The sequence below is a fragment of the Galeopterus variegatus genome, unplaced genomic scaffold (genome assembly GCF_000696425.1).
Source record: "Galeopterus variegatus unplaced genomic scaffold, G_variegatus-3.0.2 Scaffold5211, whole genome shotgun sequence".
Lineage (NCBI taxonomy): Eukaryota > Metazoa > Chordata > Mammalia > Dermoptera > Cynocephalidae > Galeopterus > Galeopterus variegatus.
Genome location: NW_007731322.1, coordinates 21,290 through 32,590, shown reverse-complemented (window position 1 = coordinate 32,590; position 11,301 = coordinate 21,290). Strand labels below are relative to the sequence as shown.

Genomic DNA, 11,301 nt, shown 5'->3' with positions numbered 1-11,301 from the left:
GGATCCTGAGTACTATGTGTTTAAGTCCATACTGTGGGACTGGCTAGCTTTAGGCAATTAGGCAGGGTTTGAGGGTGGGAAGAGAAAAAATCAGAGACTAGTTGTGAGCCAGTGGTCATCACTGAGGCACAGAAATCTTGGTGACAGTAATAGCTCAGAGTACACGATCTAACATTCAGTCTGACCTGAATTTTAAACCTGGATTTAATTTACCAATTAAGTACATTGGGACAAGTGCATTAGGCTAAGCCTCACTCTCTCGTGTGTAAAATCAGGATAATGTGAATACTTAGCTCACCAAATTATTGTGAGGATAAAATGAGATCATGTAGGTGGGGCTGAGCACAGTACTTGGCAAAGAGTGAGCTCTGAATGAAAATTAGTACTATCACAGGTAAGCCACTTCTATCAAGGGGGGCAACAGGAGGGTGTGAAAGAACTTTCTAATATTAGGATTAGCAGAGCATTAGTTTGAGTCTTCAGGCTGGAGATCACTGTCTCTCTAATACCATCCATCTAGTCATATAAACCACCAACCAGTTGTCATCCTTTGGAGGCATGCAGTTTGAGAGACTAAGTCTTACCTGAAGTCATCCGAATCTCTTTTTACCTCACAGTTCTCTATACAACTTTAATAATATTTATTTTATATCTTTTGCTAGAAAAAATATGTCCATGTCTTAAATAATAGTGCTATTTAAAATTTTCAATGTCATTCCATTCATATTCCCAAATATATCTAATGGAGTTGCATCTACCACTATGAATTACTTATAAAATGAACAAATGTTATATGAAGTGAAGATTACTTTCTTACATTTGAAATGTAATATTTTTTAGCCTGAAATATCAAAGTACAGTTAGAACCAATATTTAGCTTTCAGATAATTTATTATATTTCTCCCAATAATTATCAAATGAAAGTGCACCAACACCTTAAGAAATGAAAAAAATTGATCACTTGAGAATTGACAGAACTCTTTTAACGATTAATCTCTAGAATGCTCAGGGATTTATCCCCAAAGGTGAGCACTAAAAAAAGGTAGCATGGCAGCTCGTAAAAACAAGGACTTTGTGTTTATTACTGTAAGATGACTATATTCTTATTCAAGAGGTAAGATTTTGGCCCTTGTTAGTGAATCTTATGTACTGATTTTCATTTATCATTTGAGACAACTTTATTCTCTAAAGTTGTATGTGTACTTACAAGCCATAATTGAGAAACAGGGTAGATATAATCAGGCAGTCAGTTAGCAGGTAACTTTAGCTGAATTAAATTAAGTTTCCACAGTCAATTTAGTGTAAATAAACAGGCATAATTCAATTTACCAAGATTTTTTTTTATGGGTGGATTTCATTTATCCACCCATAAAACTAGAAACTCACAATGTGTTTCAACACTACCTAAATTTGCACTCGGCCAATTTATTAGTGAATCCTAATAAATTCACTAACTTTGTGATGCTTTGGGAACTTACTGTTAATAAATATCTTGTGGAAAAACCTACTTTGTTTATTGGTCTAAACGCTCTAGCATCACAAGCAACAAGACGCTTTGGACAAAGACAGACATATAAAGCCAGAAAATTTGGAAAAGAGGGTCAAACTGGCTACTAGCTAGGTAAACCTGGGTAAACATCTTAACATTTTATGCTGAAACTTTACTCAGCTGTATATTATGTCTAAAATAACATTATTTCATTCTGCAATACTCCAATTAGAATACTTTGTTACATTAGGAATTGATTTGATTGGTTTGAATAAATGTACTGTAATTATGTTCTGAATATTAATCACGTACTGTTTTGAATAGTGATTCAATTGATTTTTCAAACTATACTACTTGATGTAACAAACTTTGAATTGGAAATATTAAAATATTTAAATGTATAATAGTTGCCTTCATTCATAAACTTAACTTGACATTTCTTTCTATTTATTCCTTGTTCTATCAACAAAATTGTAGTTGTCCTTTTAAAAATTAGTGTTTTTTAACTGATAGACTTGTCAACTATGTAACTAACTATGCAACTCTTTTATGTAATAGCTGTAAGAAAACTGAAGGGATAATCTGTTATCTACACATTTCCAAGTGTCCTAGACTTCATGGTATTATTCAACTTCATTATACATAGTTATTCCAGGGATTGACTAAATTTAAACTGCCTGGGGTTCATATTCTGATTCCATCACTTGCAATGTGTAACTTCAGGTAAGTTAGTGAACATTCTCAAACTCAGTTTTCTCCTCTACAAAGTGCGAATAATAAAAGCACTTAATATTGAGGTATGAAAATTAAAATAAAACTATATCTGTTACACTCTTAATCCTCTGCCACTAATTTAGCAAGCATTCAATAAATGTTAGCTATTACTCAAGTCGCTATGACATAATCCTACATTAATATATTTCAGTATTTTTGTAATACCTTTCCTTCATTCCTTTCTGTTATTCTCATGTCTTTAAAATCTGTATGTTTAAAGCCACATTCAGTATATTTTATTAAAAAGAGAAGAAAATATACATTATTTGAGGCACATTTCCTGGTGTTTCTGTTAAAAACAAGTTTTAAGATATAGATAGACTAATTATGGGTTCTGAAGTAAAGAAAAGAATTATTTCAAACTTTACTTGAATGATATATTTGTTTATAATAACTTTTGTGTGTGTGTTAATAGAAATGAAAATATCAAATTTGTAACTTTTGTAATGCAGTATTTCATCACAGGTTCATTTTGGTATCAGCTTCATTGTCTCATGGATTACCCAGTGAATGGGAACCACACTGCAATGACAGGGTTCGTTTTATTGGGCTTAACAGATGATCCAGTCCTTCGAGTCATCCTCTTCGTGATCATCCTATGCATCTACCTGGTCACCTTATCTGGCAATCTCAGCACAATCATTCTTATCAGAATCTCTTCTCAGCTGCACCATCCTATGTATTTTTTTCTGAGCCATTTGGCTTTTGCTGACATAGGCTATTCATCTTCTGTCACACCCAATATGCTTGTTGTCTTCCTGGTGGAGAGACAGACAATCTCCCATAGTGGATGTGCCATCCAGCTTGGTTCAACTGCTTTCTTTGGGACAGTTGAATGCTTCCTTCTGGCTGCCATGGCATATGATCGCTTTGTGGCAATCTGCAACCCACTGCTTTATTCAACTAAAATGTCCACACAAACCTGTGTCCAGTTACTTGCAGTGGCTTACATAGGTGGTTTTCTCAATGCTATCACCTACACTTTTTCCTTCTCTTCTTTATTCTTCTGTGGACCAAATCAAGTGAATCATTTTTTCTGTGATTTTGCTCCTCTACTTCGACTCTCCTGTTCTGATATCAGTGTCCCTGCAATTGTTTCTGCACTCTCTGCTGGCTCCATTGTCGTGGTCACAGTGTTTGTCATAGCCGTCTCCTACATCTGCATCCTCATCACCATCCTGAAGATGCGCTCCACTGAGGGGCGCCACAAGGCCTTCTCCACCTGCACCTCCCACCTCACTGTGGTCACTCTGTTCTATGGGACCACCACATTCATTTACGTGATGCCCGAGTCCAGCTACTCAACAGACCAGAACAAGGTGGTGTCTGTGTTCTACACGGTGGTGATTCCCATGTTGAATCCCCTCATCTACAGTCTCAGGAACAAGGAAATTAAGGGGGCTCTGAAGAGAGAGCTTGGCAGAAAAATATTTTCTTAGTGACATCTCTATTTTTGTAGGATTTCATGTAATAATATCCTATAGATGTAATAACAAAGAAAATTGAGTACTTGTGGTTGAAATATATCTGTTCACCTATAATTAGCCAGTTTGGAGCTTTTTAGTGTACGTAGGAAATTTTCAGATATCCAGTAGTAAATTAAAGGCCACTAACTAGTTATTTGCCTTAAATAAAATTAAGTTAAATTTATAACTAAGAAAAACAAATTGTTTTACATGAAATACTTTGCATGCTGAATATTCTTTTTAGAGTGCATTCATATATTTTCAAAAGTAGTTCTTTGATATAAGCTGAGGTCACTGTACTCCTAAACCTTTAAGACTATGTCCATTTTCAGCAGCAGCTTATCTTGAAATGTTTGTGATAATTGTAGTTGTGATTGAGTCCGTTCTGAGAGGAAATGACAAAGTGGAACCAGACAGTAATGCACCTGGGTAACGCTTACTTATGCTACAGTATTAACCTGAATGTCGTTTCCTATCCTCTACGAAGCGTTCTTGAGGCTTCAGGCCAATTCAGGTACACCTGTTATCCATGCTGCAGAACCTTGTGTATTCTCTTGAGAATGCTCAATATACCTGTACGTACATATTCAATGTTTGTTTTCTCCACAGAGCTGGATGCTTCATGTGGAAGCTACGATGTCTTTCCTGTCCCCCATGTATCTAATTATCACAGTGTTCCTGGAATATGTAAGCACAAATGCGTAATTGAAACGAAGTAAAGAAAAAAATATTGAAATGATGGATGGGAGAATGAAGCTTTTGCTCTTGTTTGAACTACTCAGTGACTCTGCTGGCCTTGTATTCTGGCCACTGATCCACTGAATGCCTCAGCCTGATTCAAATGATTGAATGTTTGCATCAGATCCTGCTACAGCTGTGACAAGATTTTACACAAACCCATACTCACCATATCTATGCCGCTCTCTTGACACTGTTGATAACAAAGATTAGCAAGTAGAGTCCCAGCCTAGTTCACCAAAATATTTGTAATCACACTCTACTAAATCATTTTTCCCTATGTATTTGCATGGTTGGATAGCTATAAGACCTAGAAGCTAAATGTTAGTGATAGTGGTAGCAGCAGTAGTCTGAGTATTAGCAACAGAAGCTAAAAATGAGATTGTTGACTACATTCCAGACACTGTTCTTAATGATTTACAAGTATTGATCCAATTATTCCTAAGAAATGCTCTATAAAAGTTTTTTTCAATGCTTATTTATAGAGGATATAACTGAGACACTTTTGTGTGTCACAGTCACAAATATTCTCTTACTACTTTGACTTCTTTTAAGGCATATAGATTCTGGGGAAGAGCAGAGTGAGGGGCACTTTGAGAATACTTCACCACTAGGGGACTTTAAAAAACGACACATTGTAATTGTACCTACTTAAGAGGTGCAATCTGATGTTTTGATACAGATATGTTGTATAATAATTGTGTTAAAGTAGTTAATGTATCAGTCACCTCATGCATTGATCATTTCTTTGTGGCAAATACATTCAGAAGTCTCTCCTCTAGCTATTATGCAATATATGAAAGTTGACTGCTAACCATAGTCACCCTACTGTGTGCGATAGAGAATCAGAACTTATTCCTTCTGTCTAATTGCAATTTTGTACCCATAGACAAACCTCTCCCCATTTTCCCTCCCCCATCTCCCTTCCCCACTCTCTGGTAATCACTGTTCTACTCTCCGCCTTTATAATATTGTCTTGTTTTTTTTAGATTACCACTAATGGACTTGTGTTTGTCTGACAAATTCCTTTCTAGTATAGTCTTTTTATAGAAAGTAATTACAAGGAGTTCCGCATCTGGATATGGCAGGCTAATTTGTATTTGCCATCTTTCAGGCATAAAATAAATAAGAAGGTGGATAGATATTTTGTAATGTTTGAAGGCATAGATTTCAGGTTCCCTTGAGCCTAAAGTAGCTTCACTTCTCTCTGCCGCATATTAGTAAAAAGAAATTCCCCAGGTGTTACACAGCAAACAAGTATAGGGAGACTTTGAGACTTGAGGAACAATGCAGCAATGAGTCTTCGGGGTTTCATTATTACTTCCATATATCCTAGAGAGGGTGCTGCAGAAGGGTACAACCCAGAAATACCAACAGACACAGGAAAACAAAACAAAACAAGAAACCTCTAAGAAAAGCTTGCTCCCTCCTAGACAAAGAACTAGGAAAAGGGTGACCTTGACAGAACAAAATGCCTTTGTCAGTACCTGCCTTATTCCAGACAAAGACCAATGGGAAAATCATACCCTTTCTTTCCCACGGATTTCAATGAGTCTAAGCAGGGAGGTGATTTTAATCCCACCCTCTCTTTGGATCCCCCTGCCAGGGTAGTCAGAGAGGTCTAGTGGAGAAATGAACCTCTGCTGCCACCTGGCAGCAACGAGACTTAATGAGATGATGTGAGGTGGGAATAGTCAGTACTCTGCATCTGGTAGTCCCTCAGCCCCAATGTGAGTAGCAGCCCTGTGGGGAACTGAGCTTTTACTGCTACCTGCAGCAAAGCAGCGTGAGCTAGATCTGCACTTCCCCCTTCCTGCCTGGCAGTGGGTCCCAACAGGGAGCAGATGTTACTCACAGCCAAAGAGGCATTCAAGTGAGTGTCACCCACCTTCACTAGGAAAGAGTCAACAGAGCAGAGGGCAAGCTGAACTTCCACCTCACCCATCTGGAAAGAGGAAATGTGAGTCATCATTCCACATTTGGCAGAGTGGTGGCAGTGGGGCCCAGCAGGCAGCTGAACATACACATGCACTGGGCGGTTTCAGTTACCCCTCAAATGTGAGGATTGCCTGCTAAAAAAGGATTGAATATAATTTAGAGTCTCATAATATAATACCCAACGTGTTCATGATACAATAAAACATCAAGTGTCATTCTAAGAACCAGAAAAATCATAACTTAGATGAGAAAAGACAATAGATGCCAACACTAAGATGAAATAGATGTTGAAGCGATTTGGCAGAGATTTTAATGCAACAATGAAAAAAATGCTTCAAGAAGCAGTCATTACTTATCTTGAAAGAAGTGAAAAAAATATCTCAGCAAAGAAATAGAAGTTACAAAAATGAGCCAAATGGAAATTATAGAACTGCAAAATGCATTTATAAAAATTATTTAAAATACAACAAACTTGCTGAATGGGCTCACTAGTAGAATGGAGGGACAAAAGACGGAATCGGTGAACCTGAATAAAGATGGATAGAATTTACCTATTCTGTACAACAAAGAAAATAGATTGAAACACAGAAACAAAAAGAACAGAACTACATGGACCTATGGGACAATAAAAAGATCTAATATTTATATCTTGGGATTCTCAGACGGAGATGAGAATAAAAGAGAGACTGAATAAGTATTCAAAGAAATAATGGCTGAAAACTTCCCAAATGGTGAATGATATACAGTCCTACCTCAGTATTTGCAGGGGATTGGTTCCAGGACCCCCCTGTGGATACCAGTCTGTGGATGCTCAAGTCCTGCAGTTGGCCCTGTGGGGCCCGTGGATGTGAAAAGAAGGCTCTTCATATCCATGGGTTCTGCATCCCACGAATACTCTATTTTTGATCCTCGATCCTAGGTTGGTTAGATACATGGACGCAGAACCCACAGATATGGGATACTGACTGTATTCATTGAAAAAAATCCACTTATAAGTGGGCCAGTGTAGTTCAAACTTGAGTTTTCAAGTATCAACTGTATAGAGGTATAAATTCAGTAATCTGAGCAAATGTCAAATAGGATAAACCCAAGGAAATCCACACCAAGACACATCCTAATCAAACTTGCGAAAATTAAAGACAGAAATATTTTGACAGAAGCCAGACAGAAAAAAATATACATTTACTTATAAGGGAAAAGCAGTTTGAAAGGCGATGAGTTGCTCATCTGAAATGATGAAACCAGAAAGAAGTGGTACAACATTTTTGTTTTTTGTTTTTTTTTAATTATTAAAAACTGTATGCTTAAGGTGTACGACTTGATGTTTTGATGTAGATGTACGTAGTGATATAATTAAAACAGTCAAGCAAATTATCATATTCATCATCTCACATAGCTACCTATTTCTGTGATAGAAGCACCTAAAATCTACTCTCTTAGCAAACTTCCAGTATATAATACAGTAGTATTAACTACAGTGTTCATGATGTGCATTAGATCTCTAAACTTACTCATCCTGCATAACTGTAACTTTTTACCCTTTAACCTATGTCTCCCATTCCCCCATCCCCTGACCCTGGTAACCACCAATTGGTTTCTATTTTCTTTTTTTTTGACTTTAAAAAGATTCCACATATGAGTGAGTTCATGAAGTATTTTTCTTTTTGTGTATGACTTATTTCACTTAGTCTAATGTCCTCCAGGTCCATCTATGTTGTGGCAAAGGGCAGGATCTCCTTTTTTAAGGGTGAAAATAGTCCATTGTACACACACACACACACACACACACATGTATATATCACATTTTCTTCATCCATTTGTCCATTGACAGACACTTAGGTTGTTTCCATATCTTGGTGTTTGTGAATAATACTACAATGAACATGGTGGCTCAAATATCTCCATGAGGTTCTAATTTCATGTCCTTTCGTATTTAACCAGCAGAGAGATTGCTGGGTCATATGATAGTTCTGTTTTTAATTTCTTGATGAACCTTCCATACTGTTTCCATAACAGCTACACCAATTTACAGTACCACCAACAGTGCACAAGGATTTCCTTTTCTCCACACTCTTACCAACACTTGTTATCTCTTGTCTTTTCTGTAATAGCCATTCTAAGGGATGTGAAGTGATATCTTATCGTGGTTTTAATTTGCATTTCCCTCATAATTAGTGATACTGATTAGCATGCTTTCATGTACCTGTTGGTTATTTGTATGTCTTCATTTGAAAAATGTCTATTCAGATGCTTTGTTTATTTTTAATTAAGTTTTGTTTGTTTGTTTTTTGCAAATGAGTTGTGTGAGTTCTTTACATACAGTCATGTGTCACTTAACAATGGGAATATGTTCTAAGAAATGCATCGTTAAGCGATTTTGTTGTGCAAACATCATAGAATGTACTTACAGAAACCTAGATGGCATAGGCTACTACACACCTAGTCTATATAGTATAGACACCACTGTATATACAGTCCATTGTTGACCAAAATATCCTTATGTAGCTCATGACTGTGTGAAAGGTTTCCAGATCAAAACGGATTGCTTGTGTTAAAACTCCACACCTCCCCAACAAATACAGCAGGGGAGAGGCCATATAGTGGGGAGTTCTAATACATGTATGCCTGATAAGAAGAACTATCACAAAGAACTCTGCAAACCCATGACCTTGTATAGAGGCGATTGCAACCTTAATAAAAAGTACTTCTCTCAGGACATCTGCCCAGCAACTCCCTGTCCATCCTTGGACTGGTGTCACCCTTGTTATTGATCTTGTAGCCAAGGTTAATACCCAAAACAATTATGGAATCCTCCATAATTTTTCCTTTAAAACCATTTGACTTCCTTTACCTCCCTGAATATGCACATTGTTTTCTATAACACCTGTATTCCCATTTCAATGTTCTATTTCCAACTGAACTCATTATTCTTTTAGACAGACTCTCTGTGTTTGTTATTTAGGTTGACAACTGTATTTTGGAAATTATCTCCTTATCAGATATGTAGTTTGCAAATATTTTCTCCCAATCTGTATGTGGTCTTTTTGTTTTTTTGGTTGTATCCTTTGCTTTGCAGAAGATTTTAAGTTTGATACAGTCCCACTTTATTTTTGCTTTTCTTGCCTGAGCTTTTGATAGCAAATCCAAAAAAATCATTGACAAGGCCAATGTCAAGGACATTTTCCCTATGTTTTCTTTTAGGAGTTTTATGATTTTAGGTCTTACATTTGGTCTTTAGTCCATCTTGGGTTGGTGTTTGTGAATGGTTTAAGATATGGATTCAATTTCATTCTTTTGCATGTGTATATCTAGTCTTCCCAACAGCATTTATTGAAGAGACTATCCTTTTCCTATTGTGTATTCTTCATGCCATTGTATAAAATCAGTTGACTGTACATGTATGGGTTTATTTCTGGTCTCTATTCTTGGTCGATGGGTATTTTTTTATCAATTCTAAAAATTATTTTTAAATGTGATAAAATACACATAACATAAAATTTACCATCTTGATCATTTTTAAGTGTCCAGTTTAGTGGTATTAAGAATATTCACATTATTGTACAACTGTCACCGGTATCTACCTCTAGAACTATTTTCATCTCGTAAAACTGAAACTGTGTTCCCACTACACAATGATTCTCCATTCCCCTCTCCCTCTAAGCCTCTGGAACCACCATTTTACTTTCTGTCTCTTTGAATTTGACTACTTTAGGTATCTAATATAAGTGGAATCATATAGCATTTGTCTTTTTGTGACTGGCTTATATCATGTAAAATGATGTACTCAAGTCTCATCCATGTTGTAGCATATGTCAGAATTTCCTTCTTTTTAAGGCTAAATAATACTCCATTGTATGTATATACACATTGTATGTATATGCCATATTTTGTTTATCCATCTTTTAGCTATTGTGAAGAATGCTGCTATAAACATGGGTATACAAATGTCTCAATATATTTCATATATATCTAATTTTTTTCAATTTGGGGGGGCATATACCAAGAAATGGAGTTGCTGGATCATATGATAATTCTATTTTTAAATTTTTGAGAAACTGCCATATTGTTTGCCACTGTGGCTACACCATTTTACATTCTCATGAACAGTGTATAAAGGTTCAAATTTATTCACATCCATATCAACACTTTTTATTTTCCATTTTTCTTTTTTTTGATTTTAGCCATCCTATTCCATGTGAAATGGTATCTCTGTGCGATTTTGATTTGCATTTCTATGTGTATACTTTTATGGTAGCACCGTACTGTTTTTATTACTATAGCTTTGCAATGTAATTTGAAATCAAGAAGTGTGATGCCTCCAGCTTTATCTTTCTTGTTTAAGATTATTTTAGCTAAATACTGAAAAGGATGTTGAGAAAAGGGAACTCTTCTACACTGTTGGTGGGACTATAAATTAGTACAGCCATCATGGAAAACAGTATCAAGGTTTCTCAAACAGTTTCAGATAGAACTATCATACAATCCAGCAATCCCACTACTGGGTAAATACCAAAAGGATGGGAATCATCATGTTGAGGGGATACCTGCACTCTCATGTTCATAACAGCTCTATTTACAATAGCCAAGATACGGAACCAACCTAAATGTCCATCGATGGATGACTGGATAAGGGAAATGTGGTATATATACACAATGGAATACTACTCAGCCATAAAAAAAGAATGAAATTCTGCCATTTGCAGCAACATGGACGACCTTGGAGAAAATTATGTTGAGTGAAATAAGCCAGGCAGAGAAAGAGACATACCTCATTTTCTCATTCATAAGTGAGAAATAAGAAATGAAGAAAGAAAAAAGACCATAATAAAATGTTGAACTTTCAGAAGGAGAAAACAGACCTATAGTTACTAGAGGTGGGAAAGAAGGAGGGAGAGG

General features: G+C 36.2%; 1 protein-coding gene across 1 annotated transcript; it reads left to right on the top strand.

Annotated features, from left to right (window-relative positions):
- The first annotated feature begins 2,757 nt into the window (after nt 1-2,757).
- Nucleotides 2,758-3,702, top strand: LOC103604530 (olfactory receptor 502-like). The gene has a single exon (XM_008589107.1). The coding sequence runs from the start codon at nt 2,758-2,760 to the stop codon at nt 3,700-3,702; it is 945 nt and encodes a 314-aa protein (XP_008587329.1).
- Nucleotides 3,703-11,301: the final 7,599 nt, after the last annotated feature.

What these genes read in the sequence shown, in the direction of transcription:
- LOC103604530 (XM_008589107.1), top strand. Translation starts at nt 2,758, where the DNA reads ATGGATTACCCAGTGAATGGGAACCACACTGCAATGACAGGGTTCGTT.